Here is a 25,378-nt window from a genome sequence, read left to right as displayed (position 1 = left end):
CCCTGTAAATGATTGAGGGAGATTTTAAGTCTGCCAAGGAAAGAAAAGGAGCTGGCACCCAAGGGAAGCAGAGTTTTCCTTGAGCTCAAGAAGGCAAAACGAGCCTGCTGAGATCCCACTGGCAGTTTGGGTGCCAGCCCATCGCTGCGAGGCACATCCTGCCCAGCAGCGCCAGCAAGGAAACTGCCATCACTTCCTATGCAGTGCCAGCACCAAGCACCTCCCTGCACCTGGATGTGGGCAGCACGTTGCTGGTTGGGGTTAGTTCTCCCAGTGATCCCTCACAGAGAAGCCTCCCCGGGGAGGGGGGAAGAAGGCAGGGAGGAGGCAGCTGGTCTGTGGGGATGTTCTCCGGCTCCTGCAAGGAAGAGGAGCCTGTGTCCTGATCCCAGACTCCCACCCTGGGGACTTGGGGAGCAATTTTACCGCAAAACCCCCTCCCCATTCCGTGCCGTTGCAAAGGGATGGGTAAGTGGCCCCCGGCGCTGTGCAGCCCGGCAGGAAGCCAAACCGCTGGGCTCAGCCGAGTTTTTCCGGCAAGGTGTCAGCACAGATCTTGGCTGGTGTGGTGTGAACCGCGGCTGCGGCAGCAGCGAGTGCATTGGCGCTGTGCTTGTGACCCGTTAGGCTGTGCACGGGAGGCTGTGCACAGGGTCCTTGTACAGGGGGCTGTGCACAGTCTTCATCCATAGGGTCCATAGGATCCACGCCCAGGCTTAATTCATAGCGCCCACATTCAGGTCCCATCCGTAAAGTCCATAAATTCCACCCATAAGGTCCACTGAGTCCATGCGTAGGCTCCATCCATAGGGTCCACGTCCAGGGGCTGTGCAGGGGGCCCACGCATGGAAGTCTGTGCTGTCCGTGGGATCTTTGTGCGGGGGTCTGCACGCAGTGTCCGTCAGTGGGTTCCATGTGCACTTCCTGTGCCATCAGCCGGGCAGGGTCCCGAGGTCTCCCAGCCCCGTTGGGACGGACTCCCCACCGAAGCTGCCCTGCCTTCCCAGGGCTCCTCGCGTCCGCCGGGACCGGGGCCGCGACCGCCTGCCAGGCCGATCCCTCGCTGTTCCCCGGGGCCGCCCCCTCCGGATCTGGGCGGGGAGCGCCGGCCCCGCCACCCCCTCCGGCCCCTCCGGCCCCGGCCCGGCTCGACCCGGCCCGCCGCCGCCGCATGGGGCCCCCCGGGCCGGCCTGACCCCTCGACGAAGCCCCGTCGCCCCCGGAGACGGGCCCCGTCGAGGAGCCGCGACAGGATCTCCCGGCTGCCCGGACCCTTCGGAGCACGGAGAAACCCCCCCCGGTCCCGTCCCCGGCGGCAGGGGACCCCCAGAGCCGCCCAGGGACTGCCCCGGTCGGACCCCCTCGACGCCCGGCGAGACCCCCCTACTCGACCCATTGCTGGATCAGAGAGCCCGGCCCCCGCCGGAGCCTTTCAGAGGGGCGAGGGATTCCCGAGGGGACGAGGTCCCTTCCCCGGACCACGGGAGCCGGCACCCCTGGGGACCCACCGGCTGTCCCCGCGGGGGCGAAGGACGCCTGGAGCCCCCTACGAAGGCCCCGGCCCCCCGGCCCTCATCCCCCGTCCCGGGCTGGCCCCCGGCCGCAGAGAATCCCGTCTCCGGGGCTGGGGGCAACCGGGCTGCCCAGTGTCCCCCGGCTGAGCCGGCCCTGAGCCGGCGGGGCGGCCGTGGGGTGTCGAGGAGCCCCGGGGGGGCTTCGGCACCCTGCAGCTCCCGGGCCCCATGGCGGCCAAGTGGTTCAAGGAGTTCCCATCCAACCTGAAGACGGTTTCGGAGAGGGCTCGGCCGGGCAGCGGGAGCCTCGGGAAGAGCCGCAAAAATTCAACTGCTGAGCTTGGGGGCTGCCGGGGGCCAGGGGGTGGCAAGGAAGGGGGCAGCCGGCTGTCACGGGACAACCTGCAGGGTCTGCTCCAGGCCGCCACTGGGAAGATGCGGAAGAATTCTCGAGCGGAGGGAGGCATGCCGGAGGGACCCCCCAAAACCTGCGGCGCCTACATCAACCGCCTCATCAAGGTGGAGGCTCCCGAGAAGAACGGGAAGGGATACCCTGGCCCCCTGCCCGCTGGCCTGCCTGCCCCCGAGCAGGACAAGGGAAAGGCCCCCAAGACAGAGACGGTAAGGCAGGGACCGAGGTGGGGGAGGGGGAGGCACACTGTGGGGAGCCCGCAGCAGTGGCAGCTTTAACCACTTTGGGCTTCTGACTCATTAGCCCGCTGACTCCGGCCTTTCATCCCACTCGGCTCCACTGCTTTCAAATCCCTTCAAAGCTGCCTTCATCCCAACTGCCCTTCATCAGCCGGACAAGGGTGAGAGGGGTCGCCGGGCCCCCTCGCCACGTCCCATGTGTCCCATCCTGCCCTGACCCCAGCACTCAGCTGCTGGTTGAACAAAAGCTGATGTAAAGCTTTTCTGGGAAGCTAGACTTTCACCCCTGCACAGCCTCTAGGGGACTGGGAGCTAGATGGGGGGCAGGGGGAGGGGGCATTGCTGTCACACAAAAGGGTCCCAGAGTTCCCCCCAGGCTCCTCCCCACTGCTGAGGTGCATAGGGATGGACACTGCCCACACCCAAAGGTGCCACTGGACGCACCCTCCTGGGGTTGTGACATGGCTCCGTTTACCCCAGAGGAACCACCGTCCTCCCCTGGGGACCCCCGTGTCCTGTTCCCAGCTCTGTGCCAGTGGCATCCCTGCCACCCCTTCTGGGTCCCCTGCCCTGAGGCCAGCAGTGCCTGTCCCCTCATCAGGTCATCATCCTGGAGGACTATGCTGACCCCTACGACGCCAAGCGCACCAAGGGGCAACGGGATGCCGAGCGCCTGGGGGAGAATGATGGGTACATGGAGCCCTACGATGCCCAGCAGATGATCACAGGTACGTGCCATGTTGAGCCATGCCACGACACCGCAGCTGGCACCACTCCCCAGCCGGGAGTGCACAGCAGCCCTTGGAGCCACCCGGCACGGGAGGCTTCAGGAACAGGAAAGCTGCTCGCTGCTTCCTGTGGCTGTGTGGGGCCAGATAAGGAGTGGGAGCAAGGCTGGACACTGACCCGTGCCCGCCAACCCCTTGACCACTGCCATGACCTGCTGCCACCGCCTGATGGGTGCGTATGGCCAGCACAAAGTTCTCAGTGCCCCCCAGTCATCCCAGGGTGGGGGTACCGCCCCTGAGACTCCTCCGTGGTCATGCCCCCCAGATGGTGACCCCTCAGGGCCGGCGTGGCGACCGTCCAGCTGGCCACAACAACAGGAACTGACTGGGCCGGAAGCTGGAAATAAAAGATTTGCTGCTGATGGTTTTTTTCCGTGCGGGGCAGCCCAGGCTGTTTGGCGGGGACTGGTGCCGTGGGGAGAAGCAGGGGGCCAGGAGGGGCGAGCCCCCCGGGGTGGACTCCCTCATGGCTGGGCTCCAGCCTGGGGTGTAGCATCCTGCCCCTGCAGGACCCAGCTGGCCCCACCACTGTGGGGCTGTGCCTGTGGCGCCAGGGCCGCGACAGCAGACCAGGCGCCGTGAGGATGGGCCCCTTCCTGCTCCTGCTCCTCCCAAGCTGGTTCCCAGTGGGGCGTTCCCAGTGTGGGGTCCCCTGTGCACATCCCTCTCCAAGGGCTGGTATTGGGAGTGGGGGGGTCTAAGGGGACACATCCTGACCCACCATCCCTCTTCCCCACAGAAATCCGTCGTCGGGGCTCCAAGGACCCCCTGGTCAAAACTATCCTGCTGCTGGACGGTCCTGGCGAGTCGGGGGAGGGGGGTGCCAAACTGGAGCCGACCAAGTGGCTGGGGGGCAAGGAGGTGGCAGGGAAGGGGTCACAGCTCTACGACACCCCCTATGAGCCTGGGGAGGGGGTGGCTGGGGGGACCCTGGAGCACAGGATGAGGGCCAGTGACGGGCGCCTGCCCGAGAACGACGAGCGCCCAGCGGGAGAGTACGAGCAGCCCTGGGAGTGGAAGAAGGAGCAGATTGTCAAAGCATTGTCAGGTAGGGGACAGGCATGGGATGGGAATGGGGATGACAACAGGGACAGGGATGGGGACAGACTTTTCAGCAGGACAAGAGGGGATGGCTTTAAACTATAAGGGGAAATTTAGATTAGATATAAGAAGGTTTTTGTGCTGGAGGGTGGCGAGGCACTGGCACAGGTTGCCCAGAGAGGTGGTAGGTGTCTGCAAGGTCAAGTTGGATGGGGCTCTGAGCAACCAGATGTAGCTGAAAATGTCCCTTTTCATGGGGTTGGACCAGATGGGAATAGGTACGTGGCTGGAGAAGGGGATGGAACTGGGGCTGGGGAAGGTGCCAGGGCTGGGGATAGGGACAGAGCTAAGGGTGGGGATTAGAAGTGGAAGTGGCCTAGAAGGGGTTTTGGAGGCTCATATCTCATCCTTCCCAGTCCAGTTTGAGGGCTCGGAACGTCCCAAAGAGGAGACACTGCGGCAGCACCTACGCCAGAAGAGCTGGACCTCCAAGATGCTGAAGCCGGCGGGGGCCGAGCACAGTGAGGGGGAGCGGGTGGACCCTGCCCTGGCACTGGAAAAACAGCCGTGAGTTGCGAGGCCAAGCCATGTGTGAGAAACGGTGGGCGGGGGGGGCAGGGTGCCCAGGGCTTTGCCTTGGCTCAGCATCCCTTCCTCGGTGTCCCCCCACAGATGGTACCACGGGGCCATCACGCGGGCTGAGGCAGAGAGCCGGCTGCAGACGTGCCGGGAGGCGGGGTACCTGGTGCGCACCAGCGAGACCGGCAGCGGCAAGTACTCCATCGCGCTGAAGTGAGTGTCAGAGTGGCCACAGAGTCGGGGGGGTCCCAGTCCCGGCGGGGGGAGGGGTCCCGTCCTGGGGGGATGCGGCGAGGGGTCCCACCCTGGGGGATGCTGCATCGGGAGCCTCCCCACTGGTTGTTCACACCCGAGCCCTGATGGGAAGGGAGCACCCAGATCCCATGGTATGGCACCCCCAGACCCACGGAGGGACCCCAGGCATCCTGGTGTGGCACTGGGGCGGGGGGTGGGGGGTGGCGTGTACCCCTCCCCGGCACATTGTCAGGAGCGCCAGTGGCGTTTCCTTCCTGAGGAAGTGGAGCCCCTGGAGTTGAAACAATCAGAGCAGGACGGGAACAAACAGGGGTGGATGCGGCCGCGGGGCAGACGGGCGCCGGGGGGCCGGCGGCAAAGCTGATGCCCGCTGGCCGCCCAGGACCAGCCAGGGCTGCGTCCACATCATTGTAGCCCAGACCAAGGACAACAAGTACACGCTCAGCCAGGCCAGCGGCGTCTTCGCCAGCATCCCTGAGGTCGTGCACTACTACTCCACTGAGAAGCTGCCCTTCAAGGGGGCCGAGCACATGGCCCTGTTGCACCCTGTCCACTGCAAGCTGCATTAGTGCCCACTGATGCCCCTCCAGACTGATCTGCGACCTCCACTCCTGTCATACGGGGCAGGTCTGCCCACGGAGATGGCCACATGCCACGGGGAGGGTCCAGAGGGAATGCCTCTGTCAAGTCATGACCTTGATCCTGGACTCCAGCAGGGCTGTTGGGATTTTGCCAGGACAAATCCTGACCACCCTCTGCCAGAGCTGACAGGCCACGGGGCTGCCCAGGGTGGGGGAACACAGCGAGACCGGGATGTGTAACGATATAGTAAAATAAATTTGTTGGCTGAGAAGGGCCAGCAGTCCCAGATGGCTGGGATGGGGCTTGTGCCAGGAAGAGTCGCCACAGTTTCGGGGGCCAGGGGTACTGGGGCTCCCCCAGCCACACATCTGCATCCTGCTAGGCTTTTTATAGCAGGGGGCCGGTGGAGGGGAAGGGGAACGCTGTCCCCAGGGCGCCCGAACACCCGCTACCCTCACCCTGCGGTTTCCTCCCCGGGTGCAGCTGCAGCTCTCTGGGGCGTTGCACAACCCAGTGTGGGGTGGGCACTGCATAGAAGAGGGGGCATGGCCTGAGGGTTCATGGCATGGGGTTTGTGGCGGAGGGGGTGCACAGCACAGGGGGTACAGCCTGGGAGGCACTGGAGGTACAGGGAGCACACTGTGGGGTACACAGTGCAGTTGGGAGGCACAGCAAGGCAGAGGGTGCATGGACTGGGGCTACAGAGCCCACTCTCACCCCCCCCATACTGGAGTCACTCCCAGGCAAGGGGGCGCTGCAGTGATCCCTCCATTACTCCCCCCCCCAGCATCCATTCTGGTACAAATCCAAAGCATTTATTGGAGCCACATTGTCTTATTTCCCCAACATATGCTTTAAAAAGGAGCCCCGGGGGGGCCAGAGCAGAAGTATGGGGCTGATCCAGCCAGGCCCCCCCCCTCCCTCCCTGACCCCTGTGGCACTGCAGGGACTAGGCCGTTCCCCTGGGATCCTCAAACCTGACCCCGGGCCGGCTCCCACGCTCCGGCACAGCCGTGTTTCCAGTGCCGCCACCACCGGCCATGGCTCTGAAGGTGCCCTCCAGGACCCAGTTTGGGGCTCCCCCCCAACTGCTTCTCCACAGGGGCGGCACTGATTCCCCTCCTCAGAGGCTGCTCCCAGCCACAGAGCCACCGGATAGTGGGGGGAGAGCTGCTCCCAGAGCCACATCACAGCCCTGGGAATCCTGGGGCGAGCAACCCCCACCTGACCCCCAAAGCACCTGCCAGCACATTCAGCCCCTGGCTACTGCCTTGAAGAGGAATAGTCCAAGTGGGTGATGCGGAGCGTTCCAGGGGCCGTGGGGGTGGGGCATGAGAGCAGGGGGGTGTCACTGAGTGGGGGACTAGGGAGGCCCAGGGGGACCAGCATATGCTGCCCCTCGCCCTCCGGCTTGGTCCCCCGCTGCCTGCCTGTCCACCACATCTGCCTGTACCTGCAAGGGCAGAGAGTCTGGGTCAGGGGGGCCAGACAGAGCCCCCTGGCCAGGCACTCCCCAGCACTCACCTCACCACGATGCCAACAAAGAGGGCAATGCCCAGGAGCAGGCTCCCCCCGGCCACCAGGAAGGCATAGGGGGATGCCACAGGGTGGGTACTGGGTTCCATGACAGACCCTGACACAGAGAGAATGGATGGGCTCACTGCGTGGATGGGGGACCTGGGTGGTGTCCCAGACCCCCACCCCCAACCCAGGAACCCCTCCTCACCATCAGCACCATCAGCACGGTCCTCCCAGAAGAGCTCTGGGGGCAGTGTCACCTCATAGCTGTCATCTTCCATGGGGAACTGCAAAAGAAAGCAGGGGTGCACAATGGCATGGGGCAGCCCCCACGCCCTTGGTAACCCCTTGTCCCACATGGGGACAGGAGTATGTGGTAGCCCCCAGGGCTGAGGCCATCCCACCTGTGAGCTGAAAGGTCCCTTTTCAGAGGTGAAGTCCCTGGGGTCTGCAAGACAAGAGGGGAGCATGAGCTGGGGGACCCCACACAGAGCCTCCACCCTCAGGGTTCTGTGTCCCACTCGTACCTGTCCAGGGGGTGCCCACAGCCTCCCGACTCCACTCGCTCCATGCGCCATGGCCGAACTCATCCTGCGCCCTCACCTGCACCACATGCTTCGTCCCCCGCCACGCATCACGAATGTCGAGCCACGTTGTCGTCACCTGATCCACCTAGAGAGGACATGGGGCTGGGGACAGCCTGGACAGGGACCAGTAACAGCTGGATTCTAGGGAGAGGGGTCTCACCTCCATGAAGGCTGGGGCAGGCTCAGGGCGGTAGCGGACCTGGAAGCGGAGCCAGTAGAAACGGGGGTCCCAGGACAAGGGGTAGGACCAGTTGACCCGCAGCCACTGAGGCGCCTTCTCCAGCGCCTCCACCGTCACATTGAGGGGGGGATCAGGCTTCACTGCTGGGGAAGGGGGGGTTCAGGGCCTGGCACTGTGCCCTCGGCCACCCCAGCCCCCAGTAAGAGGGGCAGCACTCACGGACACCGCTGAGGGTGATGATCTTGTCTTCGCCGGCCAAGCCACTGGCGCTGTTGCTGACACATGTGGACACCACGAGGTGTTTGGTGTCCTCGGTGCCAGGTGGCACCTTCACCCGGCAAACAAACTTCCGTGCCTTGGAGAAGTAGTGGCACCGCTGCTCTGTGGCGTTCTCAGCCGTGAACCTGTGGGGCCACAGCTCAGTGGGGACTGCAGCACGCACCAAACCAGGCATGGGGCAGCTGCAGGGGATGCATCCTATGCTGTGGAGTCCCAGGCAGCACAGGGGAAAGGCTCTGTGGGGAGGGAAATGTTCCGTGCCATGAGGTCCCAGGCAACACGGGGGAAGGGGTCAGTGGGGAAGGAACACATCCCATGCTGTGGGGTCCCAGCTCCCAGTAGCTGCTAGGGAAAGGGTCTGAAGAGAGGGAAGCATCTTGAGCCGTGGCGTTCCAGATGGCACTGGGGGAAGGGTCCATGGGGACACATTCTGTGCTGTGGGGTCCCAGCCCATGGTGGATGCAGCGACAGTGGCTCACCTACGCTTCACCCAGAGCATTGCCCGTGTCCCCGGGGACGGCTTCGTCTGCTGTGGCCACTCGCACAGGACATCCTTGTCATGGCTCCGTCGGTAGCAGGACACTCGGGGGGTTTCGGGGGGCTCTGCAAAGCAAGGAGGTGCTGAAGGACAGGGGCCGTAGCGGGTAATGCTGCCAGGGACATCCCTACCCCGGTGTGGACCCACCTTCCACCAGCAGCCGCAGGGAGCGCAGCAGGCGGCTCCCCACAGAGCAGATGTAGCGCCCCGAGTCCTCGTAGCGCAGCCACCGCAGGAGCAGCACGTTGCCCTCTGCCAGCCGCCGTCCACGGCCCCCCGGCACTGCTGCTCCCCGCTCCTCCACCTGCCACCGCACTGTGACATTTGCAGGCACCTCGTCCCTGCAGATCAAAGTGATGTTGGCTCCCAGGCGGCCCAACACCACGTCCCGCGACAGTCCTGTGAGGGCAAGAGGGGGTCAGGTGATCAAGATGAGACCTCGAGTGCAGTGAGTGTCCCCAGATGAGGGGGGCACCCCACCATCTGCTCCCCACGTCCAGTGGCTGCTCAGGGTCAAGGAACTGAGCTGGAGAGAGAGGCAGCAGTTCCCCACGGAGTGGGGCACCAGACCACCGTCACCGCCGTAGGGACGGGCACCGCAGCATCAAACGCGGTGTGTATTGAGGGGTCTGGCGGTGAAGAGCACGGCTCAGGGAGGTGGCAGACTGGGGCGGGTGGTGCCGGAGGGGTTAAGCGGCAGCGCTGGCTGGCGGCCCCAGTCAGGCCTGAGCTCCCTCCAAAGGTCAACGGCCGGCGTGGACCTGCTGTTCCCTTCGGCTCCTGCTGCTGGGAACGCACCCTGCACCCAGGACACAGCACCCAGGACGCACCATAGGGCATCCAGCACCCACCCAGCACCAGGACACAGCACTCAGGACACAGTCCCCCAGCCCCAGCACCCACCTTAACCCCCCTCTCCAGCACCCCCAGGGGTGCCCGGTATTCCCACCCGCCAGGCTCCTGCGGGACAGGTAGGGAACCGCATGTGTCTCCTAGCCGTGTCCGGACCCGTGGGGCCCCGGTACCCGGAGAGGGTCGGGTTCTCCACCCCCACCCTGCACGGTGCCGGTAGCACTCACCGGAGGGGCCACAGGGCCGCCCGGCGGCGGCGAACTGGAGGAGGAGAAGGAGGAGGAGGCGGGGGAGGAGGAGCGGCCCCGGCGGCCTCGCCATGCGCCCGGTCCCGGACAGAAAAACATCAGCGGGGCCGCCGGTGCCCGCGCTTGTGAAACCGGGCGGAGGGGCGGAGGCGGCACGTGCGCCCGGGGGGGCGGGGACAGCGGCACCGGGGGGCGGACCGAGCCGCCACCGCCCCCTCCCGTCCCCGGTTTCCCCCCCCCCGGTATTCCACCGGACACAGGACACGGCAGAAGCTGCTCAGAATATTATTTTCTTTTTTAAATAAATAAAAAAAAAGCTGGCTTTTGGTTCTTTTTTTTCTCAGTGGAACCATAAAATGATACAATTCCGCCACACAGAAACGAGTAATAAATTATCCACCCCTCCACCGAAATAACCCCAAACAGCCCCTAAACCCCCTCCAGACCTCACCAACACCCACCTCAACAGGCTCATCTTTGGTATTGCGTCTCCGGGACCCCAACACCCTCGGAGACCCCTGGGGGATCCCTCAGTGCCCACCCACAGCCCAGGAGCGCTCAGTCCCGCGGGAGCAGGCAAGGAGGAGGGAGGAAGCAGAGGCCGAGGGTTGCGCAAGACCCCGCGTGGGAGTGAATCACGGCAGCCGCCAACACTCCAGTCCCTGTAGCACGGGAACGCTTCCCCTTTCCCACCCGGCACCCACCGTCCTGCTGTACCCCGAGGTGGAGGGACAAGGAGGGTGACCTTCCTCCCCTGCCCGTTCTCTCCTACCCAATTGGACAAGAAACAAGTTGCTCTGTAAACTCGGAGGGCTTTTCCTTCCTTTTTTTTTTTTTTTTTTTTTTGGTTGCTATTTTTTTGTGGGTGTTTTTTCCCTTTGTTTATATAAAAAGAAGACACGTGGGTGAGGGATGGCGAGGGGGCCACAGGCCCCCCAAGGCCCCTCCACCTCTGGCATGGATACATTCGTGTGTGATGGGGCATTTGCACTCCGTGGAAGTGAATACTGACAGAGGAGTGAATGGGGGATAAGGTCAGTCTGTCCGTCCATCCGCCCCAGGGAGGGAAAGAGTATATTTTTTGGCTACAATGTGATAGTCCAGACTCCTCCAAACCTCAGCATTGATGCCCACATGACCTGTGCTCCCACCATTGGACCCTCTCGACGAAGGGCTTTGCCCTCCCCAGAGTCAGGGGGAGAGGAAAGGGGGCCCTGGCTGCACTGGAGGGGATGTGACCCTCCACCCTCACACCTTGAGGGTCTTGTCAGCTGTGCCACTGGGACTGCCGGCACCGCTGCCCTCACTGCCCTTCTTCTTCCACAGGGTCTCGATCCAGCTGGTGCTGGGGCGGGAGGCAAAGCTAGAGAGCGCCAAGGAGCTGAGCCGCATGTTCTTGCCAGACATGATTAGCTCTCCGAATCCCTCCTGGTGGGAGAAGGCGTAGCCGGAGCGGCGTGAGCCCACACGCCCTGTGCGCCGCACACACCGGTGCTGCGTCTTCTGCTTCTTCCGAACCAGCTGAGTGTAGCGCACCTGGGACACAGGAACAGGGTCAGGGACCTGTGGAGACATCTGGCCCCAGGGACAGGGCCCCACGTCCCCGTCCCCATGGCCACGCACTCTCACCGTGTCCGAGAGTTCAGGTTTCAGGTCCAGCTTGAGGAAGCGAAAGGCCACAACAGGCATGATGCAGACCACAGTGGTGAGGGCGATGGTCAGCCAGACTGTGGGCTGGGCTAGCGTGTTCTGTGCGTTGCCTGGGGGGGGGGGAGCATGAGTCCAGCGAGAGCCAGGCTGGGGCAGCACCCTGCTGTGGTTGGGGGCACAAGGCAGCCCTCCAGGGACTCACCCACAAAGCGGAACTGGTTGGGGAACATTCGGAAGAGGCCGTCACTGTGCATGGTGAAGAGGATGGCAAAGTAGGCGGCCAGGCTACCCCAGATGAAGAAGTGGTTGATGGCCGTCCAGAATCCCGTGTCCAGCCCAATCTAGAGGGATGCAGGAGGAAGCAGGGCAAGGGGATGCCCAAGGTGCCCCAAGGGACTGGGGCTGAGCAGCCACATCCCTACCTGCACACTGACAACAATCACAAGGGAGGTGGCAACGGTGACAGCAAAGGACTGGTAGTCAGCCAGCTGGGCACCGTCGTCACGGGTGGCATCAGCGAAGACGCCGTAGGGGATGAAGAACATGAGGACAGATGTGTAGATGCCCTGGGCGATGCAGATGAAGAACTCCCGCTTGTTGAAGAGCAGGTTCAGCTGCCCAGGCTCGTAGAGCTTGGGGTACTCCATGCTCCGCTGCTCTGGCACATCCTGGGGGAACAGGACGCTCTGGGCACCTCCCTTTAGTGCTAGACCGTAGCAGGCAGGCTACGGTCCACAGAGGGACAAGGACAGCCTGGCCTGGGCACCCAGGCAGCCCTTCTTCCCACAAGGGGGGCACAAAGGGGAGTGGGGCCAGCTCCTCACACACCCACACACCCTCTCACTGCCCCCTGCCATACCTGGTCAAAGACACCCATGGCAAGCACGGGCAGCGACGTGTAGACAATGTTGTACAGTGTGATGAAGTACTGGTCGTACACAGTCTGCATGGAACAGAGCACTCAGGGGGGCATGATACCTGCCCACCCTGTGCCCCACCCAGCCCCAAAGTCCATGTGCCCACACCTGCAGGGACAGGAGAGCCGCCCCCAGCCCCCTGGGGTTGCCCACCCTGACATGGGCTCCTCGCACCCACTGCACGCTGGATCCTGGGCTGTGCCTGCTGGCTCAGGATGAGTCCCCAGGGGAGCTCAAGGATCAGGACCTGCTTTTGAGCCAAGGGGTCCCGCAGGCAAACCCTCTCCAGCTCTGAGTGTGAGAAGCCACCAACTCACCTGTGCCGAGAAGCCGCAGAAGAAGCCAAACCAGAAGTGGACCATGGTGAAGGCGAAGTTCTTGTAGAAGAAGTAGCAAAGGAACTTGCACATGCGCAGGTAGGACCAGCGCCCGTGCACCAGGAGAAGGCGCTGCAGGAACTTGAACTGGGAGAAGGAGTAGTCAGAGGCCAGCACGGCCTGGATGCCCTCCTGCCCGCTGATGCCCACCCCAATATGGGCAGCTGCAGAAGAAAGAGAGACTGGAGTGAGGAGGGGGCTGCCAGAAGCACAGGGTACAGGAGTGGCAACCCCAGCACAGGGACTGTGTTCCTTTGGGGCACAGAAGGGTGAGGACAGAGGCTGCCATAGGCCTCAGGGTGGTGCAAGGGGGGCCCTGTCCCTCCCATGGTCCCCCAGACCCCATGTCTTACTCTTGATCATGTTGACGTCATTGGCCCCATCACCAATGGCCAAGGTCACACCTTTCTTGTACTTCTTCACCAGCTCCACCACCTGGGCTTTCTGCAAGGGTGTGACACGGCAGCATATAACAGCCTTGCAGGCACACGCTGTCTCCAGGAATTCCACCTCCATGTCTGCCTCCAGCGCGTGGGCCTGCAAGGAGAGCAGGGGACAGTGAGGTCACAGCCCGCAGCCGGGCACGGGGCCCTGTTCTGCCTGGTGCTCCCAGGGCCCTACCAGGCTGTGCCCATTGATGACCAGGGCATATTCGCCTGCAATGGCTTCCAGCACAGAAGTGAGCTTGGAGGAGGAGAGTTTCTCCTTGGAGGAGAAGTCATTGCCCACAGAGCGCGATGCATCCATCATTTTCTCTCGGGCTTTCCTGAGGAGAGAGGAGGGATAGGGGCCATGGGGCCCCAACTCAAGGCCCTTTCATATCTCCAGCTCCCCCAGTTGTAGCTGTGCCCCACACTAGCCGCGTGTGTGTCCTCTGCCCCTCAACCCTCACCTGAGCTCCTCTCGCACCTCCAGCACAGTGTGGCCTGTGACCACGAACACCTCCGTCATGTCATCTGTCAGCATCTTGCAGGAGTAGCCAATGTTCACAGCTGTTTCTGGGGACAGGAAATCAGGGGCTGAACCAGGGTCGGCTCAGGAGAGAGTGTCCATCCCACCAGCCCCCAGGCAGGTGGGATCGAGCCCCTAAACGTCCTCATCTCCAGCCAGCCCCAGCCCCTGCCCCAGCCATGCCTCACCCTGCTTGTCCCCCGTCAGAACCCAGATCTTGATGTTGGCCAGCGTCAGAATGGCGATGGTTTCAGGGACCCCCTGCTGCAGTTTGTCCTCAATAGCTGTTGCTCCGAGCAGCTGGGGGACCCAAACAGGCAGGAGGTAAACAGGGACTGCCCCCAGTCACCATCCACTCCTCTGTCCCCAGCCCACCTACCATCATATCGTGCTCCACCTCGTCGTAGAGCCGAGCCAGGCAATCCTCACGGGCCTCGGAGGCACTGCCAGCCCAGCGCAGACGCTCAGACCAGTCCCTGTAGTAGCTCTCCTCCAGGTCTTTGTAAGCCAGCACCAGTGTCCGCAGCCCCTCGGCAGCATACTCCTGCAAGTGGTCAGAGCTGGGAGTGCTGGTAGACCCTGACGGTGTCCCCAGACCCCGACGGTGTTCCTAGGACAGGGCACAAGCATGGCTCGGTGCTCCTGGGCAGTCACTCTTCCCTCCCCACCCTGCCCCCAGGACCCTGCCCCACACACATTGAGGTGGTCGGCGGTGACGCTGGTCAGGTCCTGGTTGACGGGGTGCAGTCGCTCCAGAAGGATGGTGTCAGCGCCTTTGCAGTACAGCCGGATCTTGCCCTCAGGGCAGCGGACTACAGGGTGCAGGGGACAGGATGCCTGGCTTAGGGGTAAAGGAGCAGGTCCCGCTCTGACCCCCCAGCCATCACCCCACAGTCACATCCCCGTTAGCATGGGACTGGTCCCCCAGCACACCGCACCGAGCCCTGCACCACAACCCCACGCAGCCTTCCCAGTCCCTGTGCCACGCACACCCAGCACCTCACCGATGACAGACATGCGCTTGCGGATGTTGTTGAAGTCCAGGATGGCCAGCAGCTGGTAGGTGATGGCTTGACCCAGCTCGTGCACCGTGATGGTCTTGGGTGTGCGGAACCGGAACACGAAGCCAAAGTTTCTGGCAGCCGTGACCAGCGCTCCCTCGTCCGGGGACTGTGCCTTGTACAACAGCTCCCCTGGGGACAGCACGGGGGTCAGTGCCAGTGTCCCACGCCCCACAGGGACAGGTCCTGCCCCACGCCCACCTTCGCTCTTCTCCTCGGACATGACGGTGTGGCAGAGCGAGAGCAGGCGGAAGAACTCGTGCACGTGGGGATCTCCCAGCTTGACGGCTTCCAGCAGGCTGGGGTCCCAGAACTGGAACCGCGGGTCCGCCAGTGGGTTGAAGGAGAAGTTGACTGGCTCTGGTCTCTGGTGGGGGCAGGGACAGGGTTACTCCCCTGTGGCATGTGGCGTGGGCAGACACCAACCTGGTGGCATCCTCACCTCTCCCAGCTCCGCCTTGTGACCCAGCACATCCTGCACGTCACCTGTGAACCAGGGTATGGAGTTAACCACGACAGGGACCCAACACTGCTGCCCCACCAGCAGGCACACCCATGGGGGCCACGGGACAGCAGTAGCCCCACAATGCTCCAGCTGAGCCCTCTTGTCCCCTGGCTGCCCCAAAAGGTCTGCAGGAGGGGAGTCAGTGCACCCCCACCCTGAGGGCAGCCCCAGCATGCTCCAAGCAACCAGCGCTCACCGTAGCTGTGCCCATTCACAGAGCACTTGCTGAAGACCATGATGTTCTGGGTGAGAGTGCCAGTCTTGTCAGAGAAGATGTACTCCACCTGCCCCAGCTCCTCATTGAGGGTGGTGGTCCGGGCCTCAGCTGGTGTCCGGCGCTTGGCACAGTACATCTTCTTGTCCCAGTTGATGAAGTAGCTGTGCCCAAGCCGGATCACCTCCACGCTGTGAGGGGCACGGCCGGGTGTCACTGGGGCAGGGCAGCACACTGTGCTGAGCCAGTGACGGGCACACACACCCCCATCCCAGACCCTCAGTGCTCGGGGCACCCCGGCACCCAGGGTGCCCTTCCCCAGGGCTGGCCCGCACCCGCTCCTACCAACAGCCACCGCCAAGACGGGGCCTGGCACCAAGGGGGCAGCCCATTGGGCTCCCCAGGCACCTCACATACCTACGCACCCCAAACGCCCTCCCCAGCCCCCAGGGCAGACAGCAATGAGCTAGTGGGAGGGGTGGGGGTGACACGTTCTTACCTCGGGGCTAAGGGTGACAGAACCCATGCTGGGGAACGAAAAGAGAGAGAAATTAAAAGAGAGAGAGAAGGGGACTGTGCAGGAGCCTGGGAGCTGTAGGAAGGCAGAGCAAAATAACCAGCGTGCAGCCAGGGTAGAGAGAGACGAGCAGCCAGACACACACAGCCGGGAGGACCCCGAGGGACCCGTGGGGTCTCAGGTCTTGGGGTGTCCCTGAAGGCAGACATGACCTGTCACCAAGACAGCAGCTCACACCCACCCCGCACACACAGCTCTGCTTGTGGGTCTCCATCCCTGTGTTCCCCCCCCCCAGAGGGCACCCCTAATTCCTCACATACTCCCAAACCAGCCCCTCGGCCCCTGCCCTACCTCACGTAGAGTGAGATGGGCACCACAGTGTTGAGGATGATGATGTAAGACCAGAAGGAGAGGAAGCCAGAGAAGAAGGCACTGTGCACCCCCTCGTCCCAGGGCAAGTAGATCTGGAAGCAGACGCCCACCTCGTGCTCCCAGATGGCATTGCCAATGGCCAGGATCACCCCCATGCACACCAGGAACCCAAAGATCTGGGGATAGGACAGGACAGGACATCAGAGCCCTGACTGGGCCAGAGCCAGGGCTCCCAAGATCTGCCTTCTGCATACCCAGAGCACCAGTGTGTTCATCAGCCGGTCAATGCTCGTCCGCTTAAATTTGGTCCGGCCACTGTTCTGCATCAGTTTTGTGTCGGGCCCTGGGGAGCAGGAAGGCATCAGGGGGGTCTCTTCCTCCCCTCTGTGTAGTGCAGCTGCAGCTGCTGCCTCAGCCTACCTGCGAAGATGACGAGGCCAAAGCACCACTCGGTGTTGCGCAGGACACAGCCTCGCAGCAGCATGTTCTGGTTGCTCAGGGGGTACTTGTTCTCCTTCCAGTACAGCGTCCCACCAAACTTGTCAAGCTTGTTGTTGGGGGGTTCACAGACCACCTCGCCTGGGTGCAGGGGATGGCTCAGCTGGGCCTTGCCTTCTTCACATGGCCAGCTGCATCCAGTGCCCCAGCACCATCCCAGGTGCCCCAGAGATCTGCTTCAAGCCGCAGGACAACGCCGTGTGGCTGATCCTGGTTTCTCCAGGGTGGTGGAGGAAGGAACGTGGGGGCTGCCCCGTGGCAGAGGGCTGGTCGCGGGCACTCACCGTCAAAGCGAGCCAGCTTGCTGGTGTCCCCCAGCTCCGCAGTGACAGGTATGGCCTGGCGCACCTTCATGTTGGTCTCTCTGCAGGCAAGGAGGCACCACATTAGAGACAGCCTGGCAGGGAGGGCCTTGGCAGGTGCTGCCTGGCAGCTCCCACTCTGCCCACAACCCACTCTCTCACTCCCAGCTCCTGCCTTCCCCCGGCCCTGCAAGGTGAGCAGGGGCACCCACCCGTCCAGCTCTGCAGTCTCTATGTAGCACAACCCATGGGGTTCGCTGCTGGAGAGGAGAAGTAGGTCGGCCTGCTGGGAGAGATATGTGAAGGGTTGCACCGACACCAGGGCTCCACGACACCCTCCCCAGGGAAGCTCCTGGCCCCTGGATGTCAGCAGGGTCCCTGAAGCCTCTGCAAAGGCCGTCCCCAGCCCATCCCTTGCACCGAGGCCTGGCCATAATTGCCCCAAGTACCCAGATTCCCAGAGTTCAAACAAGGCTCCAACTCTCCAACCTAAACACAGCTTCCAGGATGAGAAGTTCCTGATGTCCCCACCCCAGGAGGTGATGGAGGAGCACAAAGGCAAAGTGGGTGCAGCACCATGTCATTATGCAATCCCTATATGCCACCCAGCTGGGACCATCCTCATCTCAGGGCCGCACTCACCGCCACAAACTGGTTATTCTCCAACTTGATGATGTCTCCAACACGTACATTCATCCACTGCTCCTGCCGGAGGCTGTGCAGGGACAGTGGACTGGAATCAGGCAGGAGCCCTGCCCTGCCCACTGCCCTGTACCACATCCCGCAGGGCCCCGGACCCCTCCCCACTGCCCCATCTCTGTGACACTCACACTCCACCGATCAGCACCTGAGACTCCCGGTTGTTCACCTGGTTGTCGCTTTTATGGCGGAACTGGAAGTGGGGGGAAGAGACAGCAGCATCAGCTCCTTGGGGAGGGGCTCCTGTGTCGTCGTCCCCCCCCCTTGCAAATGCCACGGCCCTGCACCCCCACACCAGGGTCCCAACCCCCTGCCCAGCGCGCAGAGGGGAATGGGGGAAACCACTCACATAGTCATCAGTGGCGTCTTTGACAGCTGTGATGGTTAAGACAAGAACCAAAGGCACGATGGTGGTGAACCAGGAGAGTGAAGAGATCTGTGGGATCAGCTGGGGACAGGGAGCAGGAATTACAGGAGAACTGGCCAGCCCCAGGCCCATGCTGCCCCTGCTCAAGGGTGCCAAACCTCCACTATTCCAAGGAGTGGGCGTGCCTGGAGCCCTCCTGGATGCCCAGGTAGGGAAGGAGAGTGTGAGGAGCTCTGCCTGCCCCCCAGCACTCACCTGCAGGATGAGGAGGAAGAGGAAATAGGTGTTGGCTACTTCCTGGAACTGCTCAAAGAGGTTGACAGGCAGGAAGGTGACAATGTTGTACTTTGAGGTCTTGATGCAGTTGCTCTGGGGACGGATGGGGCAAGAAGGCAGTTCACAGGCTGTCGAGGCCCCATAACCCCCACCCTTGCTCTGGAAGGTAGGGCTGTGGCTCACTGTGCTCTTTGGGGGGCTCTGGGCAGCAGCCTGGACTCCCAGCTCCTGTCCCTGCACTACCTCTGGCACCTTCCTTGGGAAGCTGATTCCTCTGCCTTGGTCACCAGACAGGGCCCAGCCTCCTCCAGCAGCGCAATGCAAGGGTTACCCCAACCCAGACCCCCTGCATTCCTCTCTGCAACCAGCCTTGGAACAGCCAGGGATAACCTCCAGCTTTAGGAGGAGGCCAAGGTGAGCGCTGTCCCTCCCCCAGCAGGTCCATAAGGGATGAGGGGCTGAACCCTTCACACAGAGCGCACTGTGTCCCCTAGCCCCACAGCTCCCTTACCATTAATGTCATCAGCACAAATTTCTCAGGGACAAATATCTATTTTTTTGTCATAACAATAGATATGCCATAACATATCTATTTTTTTGTCATGACCTGTGGGTGACTCAGGCCTCAGCCCCCCCAAACTTGCCCAAACACCCCTGGGAGGGGTTTCAGCTCCCTCTCACTCACCGCGTACTGGAACTTCTCGTTGTACTCCCGTGCGTTGGCTCGCACTCGCCGCTCCTCCTCTGCAACAGAGCGCCCCATCAGTCCTGTGCACCCTGACGTGCCCTGAACCCCAACCGGCCCTGCATTCTGACACCCCCTGCACCCCAACCACCCCTGCACCCTGAGAGCCTGCCAAGCCAGTCCCAGAGACCCAGAACCCAGGGAACAGAGAAGCTTCCCAGCTGTGGCCTATGCCAGGACCTGTACTCCTGCACCTGCAGAATCCCAGTGCTGCTTATCTGTACTCCCCACCAGCAAAACCTGCACCCCCAGGCCCCCCAGGCCTGCACTCCTAGACCTCTGCTTATTTGCGTCCCCAGAGTCCCAGATTCTGCACCCCCCCATGTCTTGTTTGTCTGCTCCTCCAGCTCGGCACCACCGGGGTGCCAGACCCTTCCAGCCCTGCACCCCCAGGATGCATCTCTGCACCCCCAGCCCTGCTCATCTGCAACCCCACAACCTCAGTTTAGAACATCCAGATTCTGCACCCCTAGACCGCATCTCTGCTCTCCCAGACACCCAGACCTGCTCAGCTGCACCTCTGGATCCACAGCCCTGCACCCCTAGCCCCCCAGATTCCGCAATCCCCAGACCTGCCCAGTCCTGCTTGGCCGCATCCCTGCACTCCCATCCCTGCACCCCCGGCCCCCACTTCTGCTCCTCTGCCGTGCCCACGCCGCACCCACCCGGCCCGCCGCGGACGCGGACCCGCGGCCACTTCTCGGGCATCTCCCGGGGCACCGTCATGGCCCGGCCCCGGCCCGGCCCGGCCCGCGCTGCCGCTGCCGGCCCCGGCCCGGCCCGGCCCGCGCTGCCGCTGCCGGCCTGGGCCCACCCCGCCGCGTTACCGGGGCAACGGCCACACCGGGGCCTACTGGGGCCCGACTGGGCCCCGCCGCGGCCTCCCCGGGCCCCACCGCGCCCCCGGCCCCGCTCACCCGGGGCCCGGCGGGCCGCGCACCGCTCCATGTCCCGCGGCCCCGCAGCCCATGGGGAGCGGGCGGCCGGGCCGGGCCGGGCCGGGGCCGGTTCCGCTGCCGCCGCCTCAGCTCCCCATGGCCGCGGCGGCGCCGGGCGGCGGCGGAAGTGCGGGGTGTGGGCGCGGGGGAGCGGCCGAGCGCGGCCCCAGAGGGTCCCGAAGCTCAACCCCGCGGGTGCCCCGGCCGGCGGGGCGGCTCAGGGGGGAGGGGGGGGGGCGGGGAGCCGGGTGGGTCCCGGAGGGCCAGAGGCAGCCACAGGGGATACCAGGGCGCAGTCCCGGGTCCCGGTGGGACACTCCCCCCACTACCAGCGTGTCACCCAGGCTGAGGTCTCTCTGCAGCCAGGCCTGGCTGGCCTGACCCCGCGGGGGGCTTGGAGCCGCTGCCTCCCCCATACCCTTGCACACCCACGTCTAGAGACGAGATGCCGCATGACCTCAGGACTCGTTTAATAGTGTGAGGGGGATGGTAGTGGGGACCGTGCTGCTGCTGCGGGGTGGTGGGGGGTACCCGGTAGGCACTGTTCCCCCAGTGTCCTCCTTGGATGACACCCCAGCGTCTAGGTCAATGTTTTTGTTCTCCAGGACGATGGAGCCCTGCTCTTCCAGGGCATCGCCGTCCTCCTCCGGGTAATGGAAAGCCACGAAGAGCTGGTACAGGTATGTGCCCACGGCGGACCCCAGCAGCGGTGCCACCAGGGGCACCCACCACCACCCATTGCCCCTGCTGGGGAGGAGGCAGGGTGAGCAGGGGGTCACCTCTGCCACCCCCACCTCACCCCCTTCCCTCTACCTACCTGAAGACCTCCGGGCCCCAGCCTGCCAGGTAGGTGAAGAGCCGGGGCCCGATGTCCCGTGTGGGGTTCAGGGGGCAGCCGCAGTTGGCGCCCATGGAGACTTCGATGGAGAGCACCAGCATGGCTATGATCACTGGGTCTAGGCCCTTGGGGACACCCTTGTTGCGGTTGTCCATGACACCCATGACGCCCGTTAGCAGCACCCCCGTGCCAATCACCTGCAGGGTGACATGGCAGCTCAGCACCACGGGGACCGGCACCATTGGAGAGGGCTGGGGGAGCTGACAGTGGCACCCACCTGGTCCACGAAGCCGTTGGTGAGAGACACGTAGTCACCTGGGTAGGTGGCAAAGATGGAGGCAGTTTCCCGGGGGCCGGACACGGTAAGGGTGCCATTGCTGTAGTGCCAGATGGCATCTGTGGGGCAGAGGCAGAGCCTGTCTGTGAGCCTGGCCAGCCTGGCACCGCCGTGGGGTTCCCCAACCCGGTGCTGCCCTCCCATACCGTAGTAGAGGATGTAGACAACTCCGGCAGATAGGAAAGATGCCAAGGCCTCCACGAGCACGAAGATGGGAAACTTCCACCAGGGGAACTGCTTCGTCAGGCACATGGCGAGGGTGAACGCCGGGTTCATGTGGGCCCCTACAACCAAGCAGGGAGAGGGAGAGGGGCTAAGAGGAAGGGGTCCTGGGGGACTCAGAGCTGGGGGATGGCAGGAGCTGGTACCCCCTCCTCAGCCTCACCTGAGATTCCCCCTCCTATGTAGATGCCCACCATGACAGCCAGGGCACCTGCCAAGTAGCTGGTGAGGATGTCCCCCTTTGTCTCTTCGCTGGTGACCCTCTGTGCGGCGCCGCCCAGGGTGATTGTCTGGAGAAGAGGGACGTGCCCATCTCAGCCCCACCAGCCCTGTGCTGAGACACCGCCTCCACTGACAGCACAGGGCAGCGAGGCGAGGGCTGTGCCGGTGCCGCCTCTGTGGTTTTGCTCCCCGTCCTTGGACATCGGACAGGCACTGGCAGGGAGGCGCTTACTGCTCTCACTTGTGGTTTTGACAGCAAAGCAATCAAATTATTAGCAGTTAAGTGAACTGCTTCCCTGGGGAGGTGGTGGGGAAGGAGTGCTACGGCACAGCCATGGGGACACCATTTGCCATCGTGGCATGTAGCCCAAATGCCAGGAGCAGCTCCAGAGCCCCAACCTCTGCCTACTCCAAGGCAGGAGGAATTGTGGCACGTGCTGCCCGGTGCCACACCCTGATTGCAGCGGAGCCGCGGCACAGGGCGGGCCATGCCACGGGAACAGGGTCCAAGTGGAAGGACAGGCAGTGCTGAGTCGCACATTCGAGAGTGGTGCAGCGCCGAACACCCCCCACCCCAGCAAGGGGCAGGCAGTGGAGCCCTGGGACCCCTGGCACCTGCCAGCACCCCACCGTCAGCCCCATCCTACCCACATAACCCCCGCATCAGCCCTAGCCCACCCGTTTGCCCCCCACAGCCAAGCCCAGCCCCGCTCACAATGAGGACAAAGGTGCAGAGCAGCTCAGCCAGGCATTCCCGTATCAGCCGGTTCCGAATTCGGAGCAGACGCCGGACCCTTGTCAAGAAGGAAGCAGAGCCCATGGTGCCAGCTTGGAAGGGGCAGCTGTGACAGCGGTGGCAGCAGTGACAGTAGTGCCTCGATCCCAATGGATTTTATGAGCTCTGGGGCCAGGTGGGTGATAATGTGTAGACTTTAAACCAATCAGGGCCACACCGAGGGAGACACCTGGCAGGGACCGGAGTCCCACGTGGGGCTGGGGAACCTTGGGACACCTCGTGACGATGCTGCACCTCAGTAGGGCCAGGTCAGATCCCCAACCAGCCACGGGGAGCCCTGACCTCACTCAGGTGAGTGGGCACAGGCGTTTCCCAGCCAGGAGCCCCCTTCTCCCGCCACATCCTTGCCCAAGCTGCAGCTGCAGTCAGTGCTAATGAAGAGGCCCTGGCTCAGCACCAGGCAGTGAAATGGGAGAGGGAGGTGAGCAGGGAGCAGCGCAGGCACAGGAGTCTGGCAACCACCTGCATCCCTCAGGCAGCCCCCCAAGAGCCACCCTGGCAGCCAGGGCAAATCCGCTTCCAGACCCACGAGATTCCAGCCTGAAGGAGCAGAGCAGGTCACTGTTTAGCATAAATAGACTTTATTGCTCTGTACACACGCGTGCATTTGGCCCCCACGGGGTTTCCTGTGGCTCCACAGCACTCCTGAAGGAAGGCAGCCCCCAGGCCAAGTGCCAACTCCCAGGAGGATCTGACCCACCTACAACAAAACCAGGTGGTGAGAAGACGCTGCTGCCCAGTGTCCACTTCGACAGCCCCAGCCCCTGAGCCGTCCCCACGACCCTGGGGAGCCCCGGGGTCCGTCCCCCCTGCACATGTCAGACGTACTGGGTGCTCAGCCAGGGCCGGGCACAGCTACCAGCTGGAGAACCAGTGTCGGAGGAAGCCGCTCAGGACAGAGGACGGGTCGCTCGGATTGGGAGGGCGGAGCTCGTCCCGCCGCGGCCACGAGCCCGCAAACTGCGCCAGCTCCCCTGGAGAGGCAGGGAGAGCCCCCTCAGCCGGGCGCCTCCCGCCCCCCGCGCCCTCCCCTGCCCCCCACTCACGGTCGTCCATGTTGAGCACCTCCTCCCGGTAGTCCTTGCCCTGCCCGTCCTCCTTGGTGGTGGTGATGAAGGCCTGGTCCCCCCTCCGGCGCGTCACCGTGGTCTCCCGGCGGCCCTGGCTGTCCTGCACGGTGCGGCGCTCCTCCACTGCCTGCACGGAGTGCCGAGCCCTCAGAACTCCCGACCCCGACCCCCTTCAGGCACCCGCGGAGACACTCACCCCGTCAGGCAGAGTCACTTTGGTGACAGAGACGCTCTGGAAGTAGGAGCGGGACTTGGGCTCGTCGGGTCTCAGGATGGTCCCCAGCCCCGCGGAGAAGACCTGGGAGTCCAAGTCTGAGGGGAGATGTGACACGGTGGCCGCGTGTGTGGGGACATGCCCCGGCGGCCGCGGCAGCGCAGAGACCCCCGGGCCCCACTCCCAGCACACACCTTGGTCTTCCTTGAGGCCGGGAGGAGCCGGGCGAGCATCTTCCAGCTGCAAGGCAAAGCCACGCGCCGGTGACGCGGGAAGCAAACCCCAACACCAGGGCAACAACCGCGACAAGCACTGAGCGGCACCAGCAGGGTGCGACGGCTGCCACGGCGGAGGCGGACCCCAAACCCCTCACCCACCCCCAGGGAGGGTCTCCAGGGCCGGGCCGGGTTTCTGGCGCCCTCGGGGCCCGCCGGGGCCGCGCTGGCGGGGGGGCTGTCCGGATGTTTCAGCATCGAGTCCCGCAGCGGCCGCCCCTCGCCGGGGCCGGGCAGGGCGGGCGCTGCGGAGCAGGGGGACGTCGGTCAGGCCGAGGGGCTCCGAGCGGCCCCCACAGCCCCGCTGAGCCGTGCCGCCCCCCGTGCCCACCGAAGAGCTGCGGGGGCCCGGCCCAGGCCCCCCCGAGGGCCCCCAGGAGCTCGCCCATGTCCCGGAACAGCTCCTCGAAGGTTCCGTGGGACGCGCCGGGGCTGAATCCGAAGCCGAAGTCCTGTGGGGGCTGCGCCAGGCACGGGCCGTCATCCTCCTCCTCCTCGTCCCACGCCGCGCCGCCGAACAGCGGGTCCCGGGGCCTGCGGGAGCGCGGCACTGAGACACCGGGACGGGGGCTGTGCGGGCAGGGCCGGGCGAGCTTGCGGTACCTGCGCCGCCCCGGGAACCCGAAGAAGCCGCGAAAGGCGTCGTAGAAGCTCATCCCGCTCCCGGGCCCTCCCGGTGCCCCAGGCCCCGGGGTCGCGCGGCCGCAAAGCGCCGCGGCCGCAAAGCGCCGCCGGGTGTCGTGAGGCGCTTTGCGGGGCTGGTCCCGTGTCTCCCCGGCCGGGCCCGGGGGCAGCGGGGGCTCCATCCTGCACCTCTGGCGTCCTGCGGCCCTGCGCTGTGCCCCCAGCTGAGCTCCGCCGGCCCAGCCCAATGCCCTCCTGCTGCCCCACTGGGACCCAGAGTACGAGGAGCTCCGGCTTTGCCGCGCCCCCCCCCCGCCCCGAGCCCTCGGCCCCTTAACCATGCAGCTCAGCAACCACTGCCGGGACACCCGGGCCTTCCTGCCACCCTCATGGTCCCACTGCCCTCCCCAGCGCCCGAGACTCCCCTCCGTGACAGCCGAGCCTGTCCCGAGCCCCTCCTGGGGACGTGGGGGCTGGGGTGGAGCCCCCAAACTCCGAGAGGAGCAGTGGAAGGGAAAAAGTGGAAGGTGGGAATCTCGGGGAGAAGGACTCTGACATTGTCCCTATGCTGGGATCCTGCTGCTGCCCAGAGCTGCAGCCGGGAAAAAAATCCACAAAACGAGGGGACAAAAAACCCCACAAACCAGCAAGACAGTGGGGACAGGTAGGGGAAGCGTTGCCAACCCTGCCCATCCAGGGCCTCCCACCCCCTGCACCAAAAATAGGGAACCAGGCTGAAAGGTGGAAAAAATACACACATCACTTTGTGATCTTTATT

At 64.0% G+C, this 25,378-nt stretch overlaps 5 protein-coding genes and 1 long non-coding RNA gene across 18 annotated transcripts; 2 read left to right on the top strand and 4 right to left on the bottom strand.

The window, feature by feature from the left end:
• The first annotated feature begins 1,627 nt into the window (after positions 1-1,627).
• Positions 1,628-5,696, top strand: SHE (Src homology 2 domain containing E). Of its 2 annotated transcripts, none has more exons than XM_064638514.1 (6): positions 1,628-2,135; positions 2,767-2,893; positions 3,693-4,001; positions 4,411-4,561; positions 4,667-4,786; positions 5,243-5,696. In XM_064638514.1, the coding sequence occupies exons 1-6, from the start codon at positions 1,743-1,745 to the stop codon at positions 5,304-5,306; spliced, it is 1,164 nt and encodes a 387-aa protein (XP_064494584.1). In that variant the 5' UTR covers positions 1,628-1,742; the 3' UTR covers positions 5,307-5,696. The 2 variants fall into 2 exon arrangements, with proteins under 2 accessions (XP_064494584.1, XP_064494583.1); XM_064638513.1 differs by having other exon boundaries at positions 5,211-5,696.
• Positions 5,697-6,209: 513 nt separating this feature from the next.
• Positions 6,210-9,784, bottom strand: IL6R (interleukin 6 receptor). 5 transcript variants are annotated; one of them, XM_064638509.1, is made up of 10 exons: positions 9,593-9,784; positions 8,661-8,912; positions 8,455-8,578; positions 7,916-8,211; positions 7,676-7,839; positions 7,456-7,600; positions 7,333-7,376; positions 7,146-7,215; positions 6,935-7,043; positions 6,210-6,863 (listed from the first exon to the last, which is right to left on the bottom strand). In XM_064638509.1, the coding sequence occupies exons 1-10, from the start codon at positions 9,684-9,686 to the stop codon at positions 6,674-6,676; spliced, it is 1,488 nt and encodes a 495-aa protein (XP_064494579.1). In that variant the 5' UTR covers positions 9,687-9,784; the 3' UTR covers positions 6,210-6,673. The 5 variants fall into 5 exon arrangements, with proteins under 5 accessions (XP_064494579.1, XP_064494577.1, XP_064494578.1 ...); XM_064638507.1 differs by having other exon boundaries at positions 7,137-7,215; positions 9,593-9,783; XM_064638508.1 differs by having other exon boundaries at positions 7,137-7,215; positions 7,676-7,836; positions 9,593-9,782.
• A 106-nt stretch (positions 9,785-9,890) lies between these two features.
• LOC135404021 (phospholipid-transporting ATPase ID) lies at positions 9,891-20,138 on the bottom strand. Of its 5 annotated transcripts, none has more exons than XM_064638488.1 (28): positions 19,982-20,138; positions 19,005-19,063; positions 18,299-18,412; positions 18,026-18,124; positions 17,808-17,869; positions 17,620-17,692; positions 17,190-17,263; positions 16,960-17,039; positions 16,598-16,756; positions 16,432-16,520; positions 16,157-16,353; positions 15,788-16,000; positions 15,271-15,479; positions 15,012-15,055; positions 14,771-14,936; positions 14,513-14,701; positions 14,205-14,320; positions 13,888-14,052; positions 13,697-13,808; positions 13,450-13,555; positions 13,179-13,323; positions 12,911-13,094; positions 12,498-12,721; positions 12,123-12,206; positions 11,686-11,931; positions 11,466-11,604; positions 11,243-11,373; positions 9,891-11,149 (listed from the first exon to the last, which is right to left on the bottom strand). In XM_064638488.1, the coding sequence occupies exons 1-28, from the start codon at positions 20,010-20,012 to the stop codon at positions 10,862-10,864; spliced, it is 3,798 nt and encodes a 1,265-aa protein (XP_064494558.1). In that variant the 5' UTR covers positions 20,013-20,138; the 3' UTR covers positions 9,891-10,861. The 5 variants fall into 5 exon arrangements, with proteins under 5 accessions (XP_064494558.1, XP_064494556.1, XP_064494557.1 ...); XM_064638486.1 differs by lacking the exon at positions 19,982-20,138 and adding an exon at positions 19,730-19,835; XM_064638487.1 differs by lacking the exon at positions 19,982-20,138 and adding an exon at positions 19,730-19,835 and having other exon boundaries at positions 17,190-17,260.
• Positions 20,139-20,383: 245 nt separating this feature from the next.
• Positions 20,384-21,899, top strand: LOC135404035 (uncharacterized). Its single transcript, XR_010425557.1, has 3 exons — positions 20,384-20,479; positions 20,608-20,682; positions 21,586-21,899. It is a non-coding gene; the product is annotated as an uncharacterized LOC135404035 (long non-coding RNA).
• Positions 20,456-22,840, bottom strand: LOC135404031 (aquaporin-10-like). Of its 2 annotated transcripts, XM_064638547.1 has the most exons (6): positions 22,337-22,840; positions 21,563-21,689; positions 21,324-21,461; positions 21,118-21,236; positions 20,820-21,037; positions 20,456-20,749 (listed from the first exon to the last, which is right to left on the bottom strand). In XM_064638547.1, exons 1-6 carry the CDS (start codon positions 22,439-22,441, stop codon positions 20,461-20,463), a joined length of 996 nt encoding a protein of 331 aa, XP_064494617.1. In that variant the 5' UTR covers positions 22,442-22,840; the 3' UTR covers positions 20,456-20,460. The 2 variants fall into 2 exon arrangements, with proteins under 2 accessions (XP_064494617.1, XP_064494616.1); XM_064638546.1 differs by having other exon boundaries at positions 21,118-21,461.
• A 141-nt stretch (positions 22,841-22,981) lies between these two features.
• Positions 22,982-24,797, bottom strand: LOC135404028 (HCLS1-associated protein X-1-like). 3 transcript variants are annotated; one of them, XR_010425554.1, is made up of 8 exons: positions 24,580-24,797; positions 24,308-24,510; positions 24,079-24,221; positions 23,896-23,941; positions 23,684-23,799; positions 23,483-23,614; positions 23,246-23,391; positions 22,982-23,117 (listed from the first exon to the last, which is right to left on the bottom strand). XR_010425554.1 is itself a non-coding variant. In XM_064638539.1 (8 exons), exons 1-7 carry the CDS (start codon positions 24,780-24,782, stop codon positions 23,273-23,275), a joined length of 981 nt encoding a protein of 326 aa, XP_064494609.1. In that variant the 5' UTR covers positions 24,783-24,797; the 3' UTR covers positions 22,982-23,117; positions 23,246-23,272. The 3 variants fall into 3 exon arrangements, 2 of the variants coding, with proteins under 2 accessions (XP_064494609.1, XP_064494610.1); XM_064638539.1 differs by having other exon boundaries at positions 23,464-23,614; XM_064638540.1 differs by lacking the exon at positions 23,246-23,391 and having other exon boundaries at positions 23,464-23,614.
• Between the last annotated feature and the right edge of the window lie 581 nt (positions 24,798-25,378).

The sequence above is a fragment of the Pseudopipra pipra genome, chromosome 29 (assembly GCF_036250125.1).
Source record: "Pseudopipra pipra isolate bDixPip1 chromosome 29, bDixPip1.hap1, whole genome shotgun sequence".
In the NCBI taxonomy this organism is placed as follows: domain Eukaryota; kingdom Metazoa; phylum Chordata; class Aves; order Passeriformes; family Pipridae; genus Pseudopipra; species Pseudopipra pipra.
Note: the sequence above shows the minus strand (reverse complement) of the source record. Positions and strands in the feature narration are given on the sequence as shown.